The 17,750-nt window shown below is 35.4% G+C and overlaps 1 protein-coding gene across 1 annotated transcript in view; it reads right to left on the bottom strand.

Moving 5' to 3' along the window:
• LOC142342678 (uncharacterized) overlaps positions 1–16,650 on the bottom strand; it is a 221,277-nt gene extending 204,627 nt beyond the window's left edge. The window contains exons 1-7 of the mRNA XM_075394163.1: positions 16,415–16,650; positions 15,813–15,989; positions 15,250–15,453; positions 14,677–14,809; positions 11,230–11,362; positions 10,766–10,891; positions 9,802–9,997 (exon numbers count right to left, since the gene is read on the bottom strand). Coding sequence (XP_075250278.1) covers positions 9,802–9,997; positions 10,766–10,891; positions 11,230–11,362; positions 14,677–14,809; positions 15,250–15,453; positions 15,813–15,989; positions 16,415–16,457 — 1,012 coding nt within the window. The 5' untranslated portion in view covers positions 16,458–16,650. The remainder of the gene's footprint in view (positions 1–9,801; positions 9,998–10,765; positions 10,892–11,229; positions 11,363–14,676; positions 14,810–15,249; positions 15,454–15,812; positions 15,990–16,414) is intronic.
• Positions 16,651–17,750: the final 1,100 nt, after the last annotated feature.

A 17,750-nucleotide genomic window follows, 5' to 3' on the forward strand; every position in this document is an offset into this window, starting at 1 on the left:
TGTAGCGCCATCATTTAACTTGTTTGCTTTCTTTGGGAAAAATTTTATTGGGTCGTTAATGCTGCACGTGAAACCTCATATAATGTAAACTTTTTAAACGTTGTTTCTGAATGGCGCAAAAAGGAACCGAGTTTTGTGTTGTTCCACAATGCCAGGATTGTCTCATCGAGCTAATAGGTCCAAAGTTTTTCCGAAGTTCAAACAGACACTGTATTCTTAATATGAAATTTGTCAATTTGTTCTGTACATTTTTCAAAAACTCAGGAGAATGTCTCTTAAGAGATGCCATTTAATATCGGATTGCAACAAGTACAAAAAAACTTGTCCTATTTTTGGAATTGATTCACATGTTATTTTTTTACTGAACGGCAAATGTAAATTAGCACTCCCTATTTTCACGGAGTAAAAGTTCATTGTTTACAGCATAACACGCCAACCTAAAATCCACTTTTGAAATAAATTTCAACGCCCTTGATCCCCCACACCAGTCCTCTCGTCTACTTATGAAGTCAGATAAAATGCGACCCTTTACTTACCAGAAATTCCGATTTAAAGTAAATGACCTTCATCCAAGATTCAATTTAAAAAGAAAGTTGTCGCAAGTTCACAAACATATTTTCTCGCCCTAATATTTAACGCAAATTGTAATCATAGTGGAACAAACGTGAAAACATATCACAATTTGAGACAGCTTTCTTGTTGCTGAGAAACTTGGATGAAGTTCATCAACTTTACTTTGGAATTCTTGGTAAGTGAACGTTGCGTTCTGAATTTCATAGGTATGCAAGAAGACAAGTGAAGGGCATCAATGGTGTAAAAATTGTACTGGAAATGTGATTTTAATTTTGAGTAATATTGTCACAAAGCTTGAATTTCTACTTCTTGAAAATAGGGGATGCTAACCTATTTTTGCCGCTCGGTATGCATTGCAGTTCTCATGGTAAGTTTTTCTCAGCTTTTAGTCAAAGCGAATCGAAAATTTGCACCTATAGATAGCTTTTAAGGCGTATTTAATAGAGAAGGAGGCACCAAGCGTTGACATTATCGGGCATGATCGGTAGCTGACATCATCTGTTTCGGTTATCGTTCGAAATTGGCACATGAATAGTATTTTAGTTTTTCCTGGTTACTTGTGCATAACACTATTACAGGAAATTTACCATTTCACCACTACTTGTATAATTGTTGATTATCAGCTATATTTTCTTTTATTTTACAACATTTTCTTTCAACATAATTTTTTCGTTCAATTTGCATTTTTCTGCAAATTGGAATTTTTTGAAGAATCAACGCAGTTGTTTATTATACTTTAGTTCCCGCTAGTTTTGTGATGATTGGACTTTCGATACTTGGCGGTGACTCGGACACCGTTCTTGATGCCACCAAGTTCAATAGCAAATTCATTCAGGTTATAAACCTCGCGTATTCACCGATACCATCATCTTCAACAAGAGTATCATTATACAATTGAGCCAAAATTTACTGCTTTAATGAATTTCTGTGCATGCAATCTCGGCTCCCGGGGCATACTCAGTTAACATAATTTCATTTACGTATACAATTAGTTGACCCAGGTCTAGGTACAGACTTATGAAAAGACCATACTCGACTCAATTGAGCTATGAAAAGATTTTAGCTGAACTCTAGGACATTCTGGACTTTAGCTCGACTCAGGTTTTTCGCACAAGACTTTAGCTGGACCAAAAATTTTACAAAAGACTTTAGCTCGACCCAATATTTGGGCTGTACTTAAGCTCGACACAATGTTTGCAAACAAAGTCGAGTTAAAGTCTGTTCATAAGTCTGCTTTTTTGTAAATAAAATTCTCCGTGCAAAATTGCATATAACGTAGTCATCGTGTTTGCTCCTTCATTTGTTACGATTTAGAAGAACCATTAATCTCTCAAAAACCTGCATTATTTTTTTAAAAAAAAGATAGTTAATAATTTTGGAGGGGAAAACAAACTGAATAACGCCGAAATTTTGTCATGGCTAATGGGACTAATGTGGTAATATACTCGAGCTGCCATAACTTTTTATCTTAAGATTTGACAAAGATCTTAAGGACTTTGTCAGTTTTCCAGCTGTTTCTTAAGTTGGACTGCTCTAGTGCAAAGCTATTAAGTCTTGCTCCGGCTCTGCGTCTGTATGTACAGACGCAGAAAAACATGAAAAGTTTCGGATTTTGAAAAAAACTTATGAAAAGACTAATGTTTGACCCATGAAAAGATCTTTACTCGACTTTGTTGGCTAATTATGAAATGATTACTGGTGTACCCATGAAAAGACCTTAGCAGGCTTTCTTCGTTATGAAAAGACTTAAGCTCGACCCATGAAAAGATATTAGCTCGACCGTGTAATTATAGTCCTATTGCCCCCCCCTAGACTTTTAAAGTCTTAGGCTTTTCATAAGTCGAGGCCTAGGACTGGGGACTATACAAGCGTTTTTTAAGACACCATTGAGGCGAAAGATATTTTCTGGGGGTGGAGTAAGCTGCATGTAAACTCTGTTCTGCACGTCCTGGGCAGGGCTAAACTGATTTTACTGTGTAACTAAAGCAACATACATGTACAACTGATTTTTATACTAATTGAGTTATCTGTTCAGAAGCCAATTCATTCTCTACTGAAGGACACAACTAGCTGCGATACACCCAAAAACATGATATTATTTTATCTCAAGACTTTGTTTTCACATGACAAGCATGAAAATTTGTTATCTATGTAAGCCTGAACTAATTTAGTTACTTTTTCCTTCCGCGCCATCAAAATGCCACAACTAGTTTTCAACTTATTTGCATGTCTGCCGCCCCGCAGACCAGGCATAGACTAATTTATTTCGTCTTAAAAAGGAAACGCAACAATCTAATACCACTTGCAACAGCCAAACAGACAAATAAGTTCGTTTTGATTTGTACATACATCGTACAAAATAGACTCAATCAAAAGTAAGCATAATCAGCATAGGAAAGTGTGTGTCGCTATAAATAAAATGAGGAATTGATGGAGGGATGAAAAGGTAAATAGTTTTAACTTAACTGTGTTTTCCTAATTCGGTTAATCGGCTCTTGTTTGCTAAAATTAGTGGTATCTTTTATTAGCTGCGGTATCTTTTATTAGCTTTCAGCTCTCCTACTGATTTTTTTGACGTAAAATATAAGCTTGCTTTCTTAGCTTAATTAACTAACAAGGTTTAAAATAGACAACCTTTACACTCTCAATTCTCGTTTGATTACACAATGACTTTAACTTAAGAGGAAATACTAAGCCCCGCATAAACCACCACTACATTAGTTTGTACGAAGCAATGTTTTACTGTAAATAAAAATTGATTCTGGGCAAAAAAAAACTTACTGACTAGAAAACATCGATTAACATGTTTAATTAGCCCGAAAATTGCGCAATAGAAGCAAATAAATTGTCCTGATCGTTTTGAAAACTTGTTAAACTTTATGAACAGTTAAGTTTAATACTTTATATTCTTTTTTTGATGCAAAAGTTGCCCATGCCTTGATGAAATTTAAACAGTTATTCTCTGCAGAAAAACGTCAAAATTAATTAATGTAAAACAATTTTTAGTGTAATGAAAGAAGTGGGATCTAAAAAAAATTGTGACTTTTCCTGAATAGTAAAAAATGGATGAGATATTAAACTGGCTTTGGATCTTTTCAACAATTGCCTTCTCCCCCTTTTGCAAAAGGGGGGCTATTCAAGAAAAGAATTTACGCGAGTAATTTATTAACCAATCAGAGACGACTAATAACTTTCCACGTATGCGCATACTATGTTAAACTGAATGTAAAAAAAATACGCCATGCTATGTTAATAAGCCGCATTGGAATACAAAACAAAAAGAGCTTCTGACTGAGGGGTGCATGGGCGCGCTTCGCCGCGATAACCGACCCGCGATTTCCAGATTACAACCAAGCATAAGGGGATGGCATTGAACAGCGGTCCGGATTTGCGCTTCAACTAACATTCGGCTGTCTAAACAATAGACCAAATAATAAAGTGGTAAAGCAGAGCACATAAGGGGGCGATTTTCTACTAGGTACAAAAGGGGAGCAATTGAGCAATTGTTGAAAAGATCCCCGGCTTTTCGCATAAGATTTTGGTAAGCTCGTTTATTTGAAGTAAATCTTGTAAAAGTATAGCTTCTCAGTGATCTCAGTGAAAGCGAAACTCTCATCGAATTGCTATTTCCATTAAGTGAAAGAATAGAAGCCAAAAAGGAACCAAAAAGAACATAATTTGACCAGAACTATCTTGCAAGAGTCTGCCAAGATATCTTTTTCGTCTTTTCGTCCGGCGAAGCCGTGCTTCCTAGAAGATAAACTTTGAATCGTGGGATTTAACATGCAAAAGTCTTTTGTAGGAATCTTGGAAACATTAAGAAGAAAAAACTCTGGTCTCAATTAGACTAAACTCTTATTTTAAAACGATTGCTTGATTCTTTTTGTTTTTGTTTTAGGTTCTTTCCTGTTCGTCATTTCATCATTTTTAAATTCCTTCCTGGCGTTTTGAAATCATTGCATCGTATAATAACCCCACTTGTGGTATATCCAGCTACAAAATTCCTTCTTCAACAGAGCTTTGGTGCAACGCTAGCATGTCTGGACGCGGTTCTTTAGATAGTACGGTCGAGTCCACTAAGCTCTTGAAAGGTGCTCAGGATTTCAAAACAGATGCTAAAGATCAAATCTGTCAAAGACAGGTGCTCAAGACAAGCGCTCAAGATCAAAACTCTCAAAAGTATGTTCCTAAAAACACGGAGATACTAGTTGCTTTGAATTAAATCATTTGTTTAATTTGATGCCATCGATTGAAAAGACGGCAATTCCGTAAAGTTTCGATAACTTTGCGCATCAAACAATCTTTTCGCCGTCAATCAGGACAATAGAGAAAGAGGCTAGGTTTTGTTTCCAATAGAAGCTCTGAACTTTAAGAAACTGTTGCAATAAACAATTGTAACTAAACGGGAAAAGTAATCCTTTCTTATTTCGCTTAAAGGGCTGCTAATTGTTGCGCTAAAATAGTGCCGTTATTTTTAGAAGACTCTTGGCCGCTTTCAAATTATTTTCAAATTAAAAAACTTTGTATTTGTTTTCGTGGCATTTCTAATGTCAAAAACGTGTTTCCCAGTTTTTGAAGAAGTTTAATTGTTTCCTAAATGAGATTTGTTTCTTCATTTCTTCTTCGGATGTTCAGTGTTGAATTTAATAAGCCAAGTGAATTGTGCATGTCAGATAAAAACGAAAATCAATGCCAAATTGGCCCATTTTTTCAAATGTTTTCTTCGTGTAAAGTAAAGAAAGTTTAGGAAATCCAAAGAACATAGGTAGCACAGATGAAATGAAAACTGGGGTTCCTCAGATTCGGTTAAATATACTCGAATAAAATTGGGTGAATCGCTTTAAAACTATTAGCGAGCGGTTGAGTTCCTCAGTAGATAACTGCAGCTTAAGGATGCCAGATTTAGCTTAACTGAGGGGGTTGAGCTGAGCATGAATGGAGAGATGTGGGTGCGGGTAAGTGTGCTGCGGTTTTATGGGTCGGATGAGATGGAGGAAGTGAAGTGGATAGGTTAACGGGGTTTGGGGTTATAGAATGCTGAGGGTCAAACTCTAAGATACGCCCTTTGCATCATAAATTTATTTTACTTAGACTGTTTCGGTGAATTGCATACTTAGAGACCAGTGAGCCATAAGGCTGTAAAGAACTTAATGACCTCCGGGCTTTACCTGTTTATCCCGTTTTCGAAGACGAATTAAAAGCATCTATTGAAAAATCGGTCAAACAACAAATCGGCTTTAAAAAAGACCGCAGAACTAATATAATTGCTACAAAACTTTGTTTGAGAGCAATTAAAAGCAATCCTTAGGCTGTAATAAAATATAGAATTTCTCCATATATTATTCTAGTCAATATATCGAGATACCATTTTAGTTCTTTGTTGATGGTACCGGGAAATATCTTGTGAAGTGTCGTAGTATCACTTACGATTCTAACGTGGGAAATCAAATATCTTTCTAACAGGGGACCTAAAAATTTATATGTGATCATAATAGGAATAGTAGAAATAAGAACCAGATTATTTTGCCAGACCCAAGCCATCTCTAATCAGACTATGTCCAGTCTTTGGTCTCTCCTCAGACCGTGCCGGACCAGAATGACTTTTGATCTGACTTTGGTGCCAATCATGGATCAGAGGCATGGCATGATAGGGAACTTTTCAGTGCAACTAAAGTGCCAGCAGCAGATTCTCTGGTGCAACTTTCATATGATTTTCGCTCGACCCGAATTTCGTTAGTGTTTGTATCTTTTATTTCAACATACATTCATATTGATTCACATATTTCATTTATTCACATACATACATTCATATTGATTTTTTTCTTCTTTTTTCTTTTTACTCTATCTTTTGTCCAAACTTACAAGTTTTAGATTTCTCTCTTTTTTAGGTTTGACAAAAATGCATTTGAAACTCTGATAGAAAATTAAAAATTGGTAATGTGTTCAAGGGAAAAAAAATTTTCAAAATGAGTGCAAACAAAATAATCTTGCAAAACATCAGATCGATCTACAAAAATTTGAACGAGTTTGAAGTGTTGATAAAACAACAGGAGAGTCAACCTTTAGCAATATGTTTGACGGAAACGTGGCTCAAGGACCAATCTAACACAAAGTGCATTAACCTTGATGGCTACCAGGAGATTGCTACAAGCAACCGAAATACCTCTAAAGGAGGAGGGGTTGGGATCTTTGTAAGATTGGATTTACAACAAACAATTATTAAAAAGTTTGGCTGTACCAGTATTCAAATTTTAACTGTGAAAATCAACACAAAAAATGGCAAAAGTTTTTTATTAACAGTGATCTATATCAAACCAAATACAAGTATAAATGAAATATCGGAAACTTTGCAGATGTTTTTTGAAGAACTAACTCCGGAACCGGAACAGTTACACATTGTTTGCGGGGATTTTAACATTGACCATAGTAGCAATAACATCAAGCTTACAAAATTAAAAGACATTTTTAGTTCTTACAACTTAAGGAATATGTCTACCGTTGGGTATACTAGAGAAAGCGCAAAGTCGAGAACTAATATTGACGTAGTTTACTGCTCGAAGACAGTAGAAATTGAAATCATCAAGTCAGCTGTAACGGATCACTATACTGTCCAAATCGTGTTCTCTGACTACGTGGAAAAGACTGTACCACTGAAAAACAAAGTTTACAGGGATTGGACGGCTCTTGAAAACCACCTAATTTTAGAAAAAATGGTTTTTAAAAAAAAGAGACAAATTAGGCAGACTTATGTCGCACTTTTTTGCTTTGGATTGTGATCTTGCTTTTGAAAAGTTTCAAGAGGCTATCATCGAGGAAGTTGACAATTACATTCCATTGAAAAAATCAAAACCTTCTCAGCAACCAAATTGGATTGACAACAGTATAAAAAATTTAGCAGCAAAAAAAACAGAGCTTATTCCAGACGTTCTTGAGACACAAAAATAATAAAAACAAGGAGAAGTTCAATAAAATCAGGAATAAGCTGAGAAAAAAAATAAAAGAAAACAAAAGAATCTATTATCAGAAAATGTTGCACAGAAACGCACAAAAGAATTCCAGTAGCTTTTTTAATACAATGAGAACATTGAGTGGAAATACGCGAAAAGAACAAGAAGAGTTGTCAGAGAAACAGGTTGAAGGTTTCAACGTTTACTTCACAACTATCGGAAAAATTTTATCGAATAAATTAATTGATCCTGGAAACAACGGAAGACAAAAAAGAACTTTAAACAGCATGTTTTTGACCTCAGCAAATGAAGCCGAAATATCACTAGTCATTAAAAAATTGACAAAAAAATATAGCACTGATTGTGACGGTCTCAACAACTTTATACTTAAAAAAATAGAATATGCTATAGTTCCTACATTGACGTTTCTAGTCAATAAGTGTTTCGAAAAAGGAACTTTCCCAAAATGTTTAAAAAAAGCAGTAGTAATTCCTATACATAAGTGCGGGAATGCTTACGAAGCTCAGAACTACAGGCCAATTAGTTTATTACCAACGATTGGAAAAATACTAGAAAAATTACTCTGTGATCGAATGACCGCATTCCTCGAGAAATACGATTTGCTTAATAAAAATCAATTTGGGTTCCGACAAAAAAGAGGGACTACTGATGCATTAGTTAATTTCCTCGAGGGAATCAGAGAAGACTGGGAAAATGGATTTAAAGAAGTGAAGGCTGTCTGCATAGATCTGAAGAAAGCATTTGATACAGTTGAACAAAATTTGCTCCTTGAAAAGCTAGAAAACATAGGAATGAGAGGACCTGTACATAAATTACTGAAATCTTATCTGAGTGACAGACAACAATGTGTCAAATCGGTTGAGTTTAGGTCGGAATTCTTACCAATAGAATATGGAGTGCCGCAGGGCTCGGTGCTAGGACCACTGCTCTTTCTAGTTTATATAAATGATATTCAGGAGTTCTGCGGTGACTCAACTGCAATTTTGTTTGCTGATGACGCTGTTTTGAAGCAAAATGTGTATTCAAGTAAAGAAAAATTTGAGAAGTCATTAGAATCTGTAGCCGACTATTTTTTGCAAAACAAACTGACACTCAATTTAGAAAAAACGCATCTTGTGAATTTGAACGCAATCAGAAAATCTTCTCAAAAAGAGATAATTTTGCAGAATGATGCGATCTGTCAAAAAACGTCTTTAAAATACTTAGGAGTACATATTGACGAAAAACTTAATTTTAATCGGCATATCCTCGAATTATGTGCGAAACTAACCAAATTTTCTGGATTGTTTTATAAATTGAGATCAATTTTAACAACTGCACAGCTTCTTGTAGCATATAAAGTTTACGTACAACCAATACTAAATTATAGTGTTTTAGTCTACGGAACCAGTAGCAAGACAACACTTCAGCCTCTAGAAGCAAAAGTAAAACAAATTGCCAGAACCATTTTTAAAAAGAGAAAAACGGAATCAACACTGCAAAATCGAGAAAAGTATAAAATGCATTCGATCAAAGATTTGCACATTTTTGAACTGTTTAAAAAACTAACAGAGATACTTAGATCAGAATGCGAAATAAATAGTCTAAAATTTCTTATAACAAAGAAAGAAATAGAGTCAGTTGAGTTAAAAAGAACATCATCCCGTCAGTTAAAAAGTACAAACGCGGTTAGTGGACTCAGCCCTAAACGACTAGGAGTAAGAATAAGAAAATTGTTAAATGTTATATTAAAATTTAACCCCAATTTCATTTCAGAAGTACAAATCTTGAGTAAAAAAGAATTGAAACGTTATCAGTATAGTTTTAGAGACAATTACATTAGCAATAACCAACAAATAGTTTCGTTAATATATTGAGCCGATCATTTCAAATCCTTAGCATCTTTAGCATCTGACAATCTGTCTTTTAAAGTTTCTTAGTACTGCTACTGGCATCACTTGACGAGGACCATCGGACCTTTTGATGACCTATCAAGTAAGTGGCGGTTCTGTGCGGCCTAGTTTGTACAGCAATGCCAACTTACTTGAAAACAATTTATTATTATTATTATTATTAAGCTATTCGTGTAAAACACCATTAAATTTTTTTCTGGAATTCTTGTCATTTTTGCTTCTTTCTGTATCAAAATCCAATCTTACTTTTAAAAAAGGAATTGCAATTATTTTGTGCATCATTCTTATTGGAATTTGAATTTTTACTTATTCATCTAGATATCAAGATGGTACAGGTCAAATATTTTAACAGCCTTCAAGCTACAAACCTTCAATTCTAGAATATTCGAATTCTCTCCTATCCCGGTCGCTCCAGTAGATGTCGGCCTTGAGTCCAGTGCCGAGGATGTTGGACACGCTGCAGTTGGACTTCATTCCGAAGCGGTAGTACTCCTCACACCTCGCAACCACCCCTTCCTTCCTGACTGACTCTGTCACTGTCAATTTGGTCGCATCCAGCGGAGGCTGCAGAGGTTTAACATGTTATATCATAGACTTACACATGTCTGCATGGGGAAAATTTACGCGTTATACAGCCAACCTTATTGGCATATTTCAACTCGGGTCTACAAAATAATGTAATTGGTGTAATTCCTGTGAAGTGTGGTGAAAACAAGTATTTTTCCCTGCAAAGCTCCGACCTATTTTAGCGTTCAGTTCGGTGAAAGCGGTGAAGATAAGTGACAATTGCGGTGAAAATTAGCAGTTTTATTGACTGCAATTTTCACAATTCTCAGCTTTTTTATTACTGACACATTGAACAAGGTAGAGGCTCATCTCAGTTTAGGTACGATTTAATGGCTTTTTACTGTCTTCTAAAAAGAATTCAGAATTTTTCAAAGGCTCTTCGTTGATTTCAGTCAATTAATCAGCAATTGGAATTAAAGCAAAGGTGCGAAACAGACCATAACTGCGCCTTTCTATAACTAAAACTAAAAATTATAGTGTAATTGGTACTAAAATTTGAAAAGTGTTTTGTTTTAAGACACCCGCACATTAAAACTGTGGTTTTTGCTGAAAAAGAGCGCCAATGGCAAGGGAGTTGGGGGGAAGATTGTTGGTCGGGGTAATCCAAAAAATATCAATAATTGACATTCCCTACAGATCTTAATTCATTCTAAAAGCCGAAAAACTTTTTTGCCAAATGGAGCGTGAAACAAAACCGACTTATTTCATAAATTGTCCCCAATGAAGAAAATGAACAGAACTGGATCGTCGCATGAGTATACGTACGTATCGTCCGTCAGCTTGTCCGGTGAGGATATAGGTGCCAGGCACTGCATATGTCCATTCCAGCCAGTTGTGGGGATGGGGGAAGGTGAAGCCAGCCCCAGTGCCAAAGTCAAATTGGTAGTACATCTGAACACAATCCAAAAATACCAAGAAGGGAAACAGGTGAACACGTTTTTCGAATGGTATCCACGCTTAAAGGCATAATTTCCGATAACATTTCATTGCATTTTCTTTTATGTTTTTGGAAGAATATTACAGATGAACGGATTTGTGATTGCGCAAATTAATTAGCGGTATATTTGCTACCTGAAAACCAAAAAGAATCGCCATTTTAGTTTTATTGCTGTCGTCAACTGGACCATGCACGTGCACGCATTGATTATAATGATTGTCAATGATTATAGTTGAAACGAACGAAAAGCGATTGAGTGATTTGAAGGTCATTTTGTGTGCTTCCAACTCACCATGGCTTTACAGAATCCTCCGGGAGCAACGTAGTCCAGTCGAGCCATCGCTGGAACCATAGCTCTGTGGTGCTTCGTCAAGTTCACAAACCACGCACTTGGCACTCCCCGCTGAGTAGTAAAGATACTCGAGCTACACAACAAAAATTTCTTTCCAAAATTTTTCCATTAGGAATGTCTTCTAATTTTAATAAACTGCGAAAAAATTGCCTGCAAGATAGCAACGGCATGATATTTCTTGTATAGTCCAACAAAAAATGAAAGATTATTGCAAAACAACACCTATAGAATTCGGTAGAACTCTTAAATGACCTAGCATGATGCTAATTCATTTTGACACGGAATCTACAAAACGGTGAAAATTTACTCGAATCTCTGCGTTGAAAACTGTTTCGAAATTGTTTAAAACTTTGTTGCCTTCTCAAAAAATTAGTTGCTGGCTTCAGAATTTCCTATGAATTTAACAGTCACATCACTAAACACCAAAATGTAATTTTGAAAAAATGGGTTTAGAAACAATTATAATTCATTTGCCCGTGGGGTGCTTTGAAATTAGATAGAAACAAGGAGGCTCGTTTATGCGCGTTCACACATGATGTTCCGACCCGCACTCAACTACATTTTTTACTTAACTGTCCTTTGACTTACATTTTTGACAAAGAGATAATGAAAAAGAGATGTTTGAGTTTCACAAAATCGTTACACAACCGAGCTGATAATTGAATTAAATAATGTCATGCCCCATTACAACAAGATCTGCCATTAAAAAGTCTACGTGAAAAAATCAACAACAACAAAAAGCAACCAAAACAAAATTTCACGGCAACTCAATATCTTTATTTAAAGGCACCTAGTAACAACGTCAAATTACAATCAGACAAAATCCTAACTACACAAATTTATTTTTCCTAACGACACATCAGATGGAATTAATGAGACTAGGTAACACGTCGACACAAAGAGGAAAGAAACCAAAAAATTCCAGAGCATGTAAAAATTGTTAGCTTTTAACGGAATAATATTAAATTTACTAAAAAGTCATAACCAAACCAACAGCAACTGTCTCTGGTTATACTAAGCCATAGGAATGGACTAAAGATGCTTAAAAGCTCAAAAAACTACAAACAAAAAATTACAAACATTGCGAAAACACAAATATTGAAGCCATTAAAACCATTATCTATTATCTGAAAATTATGTGTTTTTTTTAAATTTCGATTTGTACTAATTCAGCTAACGTTATACTGAATGAATAAATAAGTTCAATCAGGTCAAATTTGAAAATCATTGGGATCTGTTATTACGCGAATGTGCTAAAGGAAAAGAAAAAGAAACAAAAACACAACACTCACATAACTGATAAAAAATTACGTCTTGGCCAACAAATAAAACATCATTTAGGTCATAATATCAGAAAAAATGTTAATTTTAAAAATACAAGGATTTGTATGGGACCTCTTAATGATGAGATTAAGTTGCAAAATGATGAAATGAACAAAATACTGAAAGAATTGAAAAATCCTTAAAAATCTTAAAAAGTGTATGATATCATAATTTTTAAGACTATCCGCAATAAACTGACTGCTTCGGGCAACATCCTTTATCCATTCAATCCTCGTATACAAGCATTGAGACCGGTCAAGTTTTAATTCAATGGGCGAGAAATGTGTCGCAAATATTAACAAATTATATTTTCGGTAGGAGCTTTTCCACTTTAAAATAAATTTTTAACAGCAATGGGACTCCAAAAAATCAACAAACATGAACAAATACATTAAAACCACGAATTGTTTGAAAAAATGCATTAGGATAATGTCATAAGACTTCAAAAGGAAACAAAATTACCAAAAAATATAACAAAACTAAAAACAAAAATATGAAAACTCGTGCATCGAAGTCAAAACACCAATAGTTAGAAGATAAAACCGCTATATAGATTGATTTTTGGTTGGATTAAAAAAAGGGTCCGATCAATACTGCGACTGACTTGCAGTTTACGAATAAAAGTTTAAGATTGATTAATTTTCAAAAAATTTTTTGAAAAACTATTTTATTTTTAAAGTCTTACCAGCCATTAAATTCAATACTTCTCAACAAAAATAACTAAATACACTCAATTAGAGCGTATGCTTCGATTTGAGAACAAGGACATTTGCCTTGCATAGGTAATCAATAAGACGTCACAATAAGTATAATGACTATAGAAACAACAACAAATATAGGCAAAAACCAAAAATTCAGTAGGAAAAGGCGGGAAGAAAATGTCGAAGCCAATGGGAGATATCAATAACAGGATAATGAGATAAGATTTCAAGAGGAACCAATAATCCAATAATGAGAAAATAACCAAATTTTTTTAAAATTTTTTGAAATTTGTCGTATGGAAGTCACAAAACAATTTTTGCATTAAAAAGGAAGGAGGCACTGTCTACTAAGACTGACTTACAATTCACGAAAACAAATTTATGATCAATTAATGTTAAAAAAATACTCGAAAAATCATTTTTCAAAGGCTCAACAGCCATTAGCTGTCCACTGAAAGCTCTAGATAGGTCCATTTAATGCTTATTTCAAAACCAATTGCGCTTTTAATCAAGAATACAATGGCTTAGGACACCAAAAATTTAATAAAACTTCTAAAAGAAAATTAAAAAAACACGAGCAAGTACTTGAAAACATTTCTTTTGTTCATTGGGCTTCATTTAACTTTAAATCAGGTTTGTCATTAACGGAACCTAGATATGAAAAGTGACTAGTTGCTAGGTGACACAGGAAAACAAAAAAAAGATGAAAAGTTTTTGTAAAAAAAAGCTCTGAAATAGAATTCAAATTTTTTTGAAAGTAAACTTCCCTATGAGACAAGAACTATTCTTTTTATCGCTTTTCGTGTATAAGCAACTCAAAATTGTTTCATTTCATGTCCTGAATTGTAATTTTGAATTAATATTCTACAGTAAAATATTCTAATTTGAAAAAAAAATACACGAAGTGAACAATCATGCCAAATATCCCGTGTTCACCCAAAGCTTCAATCCTCGATAACTCCTCGAAAAAAGTGAAATTAGAAAAAAAATTTAATTTCAATTTCTACGCTGGACTAGCTTTTTAACGATACCATTCACATTTCTCTACGATGAATATATCAATCGGCCAAAATTATCTGAACAAAAGAAACCCATTTGATTATATAGTTTCTCCCCCCACAAGTGGCGTCGGAACAAAAAGAAGTCACGAGGAAAAAATAATCAAGTAAATTTGATTTAATTACGGGGGTCCCATTTTAATTTTACATAGGGAGGGAGAGTCCTAAGCTCCTCCAATGCAGATTGTTTAAATTATCATCTTCAGTTACGAAAGTGTGTTTCTATATCATTGATCTCCCTGTATTACTTTCTCCAACTGCTGAATTTTTGACATATAAGGAAGAGAAATTAGAAAATAACTTACAAGCTCCTGGTGACAACTCCGTCTTCGTCATCGTGGAAACCCCCACAGTTGGTGCTGTCCGGATCTCTCTCGGTGCAGTTGCTATTGCAATTCACACTGTCGTTAACCCGTGCAAGTGGATTTCCCAGGGCAGCTAGTAAATATCAAACATCAATAATACTTCCAATGCCTTTCATGATTCAAAGTAACCGAAAATGGACAAAAGAACAGTTAAAATTGTTTGAGCAAAATCACACTAAAGTCCGCTTTATGAGCATATATATAAGGTAATAATTGGCATCGAAGCACGATATCAGGTGATATAAACAAGAAAGACTAAATATAAGACAGAAAAACATAGCAAATTGTAAAATAATATCTTGTAGTAGCAAGTTGTGTCAATTTTTGGATCTTTTCCGTTTGTGCCCCCCAGTACGTTATGGACCCCCCCCCCCCCCCCCCGTCTCAGAGCAGTTGTCATTGAATAGTCAATCATTATGTAAAGATATGGCACGTGCGTCTGAGGGTTCAAATAATATGCACCCACTAAGTTGGGGAGGGGGGGGGCACAAACCAAAAAGAATTTAGGCTAACTTATATCATCGGCACAGAAGCAGATGTCCCCCTCTTGGAGAGCTGCGTAGGCGGTCTCCTGGTTGGAGCAGGTCTCTCTGCAGGAGTATGTGTTCAGCAGATAGTCTCTGTAGTCTCCCCCAGCACGCGTGAATGTCCTGCCAGTCTTCTGCACTGGATAACAGCCCATGTACATGCCGAAGATGGGTGCTTTGTAGTTGTACTCTGAAACACAAAAGTATTACTGTCCCAAACAGCGTTCCCGGACCTAACGCCAAGTCAATTTCAGTAGTGGACAAGTCTAAATCCAGCAAGTCTTATTTCATTACTGATTCAGAACCATGATCATGTCACTTTTTACACTTGGCAGTCTAAATAGTTAATCGGTTTTTACACACTTGTCTGTAATCAACCTGTTTTGATAGCAGTTATGAGGTTTGTTGAATTGGCGCTTAAAAGACATATTGCCTTCTAGCATCAGCTCTGAACGGCGCCAACTTTTATTACATGAATTAAGTTTGATTATTGATTTTCGTGCTTAAAGTTAATTTATTATTAATAATTATATTGTCTTGTCCACTTACCTAAGCACCCGTCCTGAGGGTTCCCGTACCAGCCGGGTTCACAGAGACAGTTCGAGGGTCCAGGGTCGTCCGGGGGTCCAACTGCCAGGCACTTGAGGTGACTGTCACCCGCGGAACAGTCCGCATCCGCGGTGCATGAGTCCCCAGAGTCACTGCACGCAGGTACAAAGGACAAAACTAAACAAAAATAAGAGAGGGTTATATTGAATCATGCTGCAAAACCATTCCTTCATGAATGCGGAAACATTAATTTATTTGGTAATTGTAAGCATAAGTTTTCTTACATGACAGGTATGGTTTGAAAGCAAAAGGTCAACCCAAGCTTGTACCACTTCAAAATTGTACTACGGAAAAGAACACTTTTTAGACTTTTTAGCAACCTAAAAAGATATCAGTACGTAACAATTAACAGATCTCTTCGGTCGACTGCTGAAATAGCATATCAAAGCTCTTTCGATGGGGGGGGGGGGGGTTTGGGGTACAATATTTCAGCATAATAGCATAATTTACCAATTAGATAGAAGTATGCACTGAAAAGAAGAACGTAATTCTATCTTGATGAATACAAAATTCAGGCTCGCCTATAGATTAATTTACATTACCGGGTTGAATGCAGAGCAACAAAGCGATGAAAACTTGTAGCATTTTCTTTCGCAGGGTGCGCGTAAATCAGTCAAAACATCAATCGCAGGAAAAATTGCTCAGGTTCTAATTCAAAGCTAACTGCTAATACAAAATTCAACAAATTTCCGGTATATCCATTTTATTATTACGTAAAGAGAAAAGAAGAATTTTGTGGGGATATGAATAAATTTTTGGACAGCGCAGGAAATATTTAATTGTTTTTGAATATTTATTAGTTAACTCTGAGCTTCAGTGTACAATATGTTGTAACTAAGCAATCTAATTTTTCCACAGGAGAAAATCATCTGGCTACTTCTGAATATTTCATTAGCCCATTTTTGTTAACCATTACAGGATTTTGATTTGACCCAGCTGTTTTGTTAGCCAGTGTGTATTGCTAAATTGTTATAACCTTTCCTGAATAAAAATCAGACAGATGACGCAAAAAATTCATTGAAGGGAAGAAATTGAAACGTCGTTGCAAACAATGACGATTTATAACCAGTTTTTGCGAATTACTTGGAAAATCTTAAGCAAGTATTTCCAGCACATCCACGCTCATCGATCATGAAGAAGCAAGAGATATTGTTCCTACCCCCCCCCCCGCGCACACACACACACACACCAAACAACGAAAAACGAAAAGGAAAGTTTGCACAAGCTCAAAACTACTCAAAACTCAAATGATGTTGTCTCGAAGTTTTTAACAAACTACAAAAAAGCGATGCCTTGAAAGAAAGATTCGGGGTTCGCAAAACCTAGTGCAAATACAAACTTGTGTCTGTGTTTTACAAAAACAAAGAGGATACCGTTTTAATAAGAATTCTTCTTTTGCCACAAGATCAATTTGGAAAAAATTCCCTATTAAGAACTTCAATGCATTTCATGGAAAATTTAAGTTCAAGATGAAAGTCTCTGTTAGTCGAAAGCTGCTAATCAACTTCTTTTGCTTTGAGAAATTCTGCTCATTTCAGAGTATTTCCTCAATGATTCGAACAAAAGTGGAATAAATCGTGAATATTGAGGCCGTTAATTTAATAACAAAATCTCTGAGTGCACCCTTCCAATTAAATGTTAGCGAGCATTTTTATTGCAAAGCAGCCTATTTTATGAACACAGGAGATTGATTATTTACGAAACTTTCTTTGACAATATATGTGGCGGCTGAGCTTATTAATTCAACAACCATTTTGAATAACGCTTCAAGGCTATTTCATGCATTAAAGCTAAAATAGCATGACAAGCGAAAACTAATGCTATATTCTATCGAAGCCATACGGATTTGTTCATTCTGTTCAACATTTATTTTTAGTA

This window comes from Convolutriloba macropyga, chromosome 7 (assembly GCF_964194025.1).
Source record: "Convolutriloba macropyga chromosome 7, txConMacr16.3, whole genome shotgun sequence".
Taxonomy (NCBI): Eukaryota; Metazoa; Xenacoelomorpha; order Acoela; family Convolutidae; genus Convolutriloba; species Convolutriloba macropyga.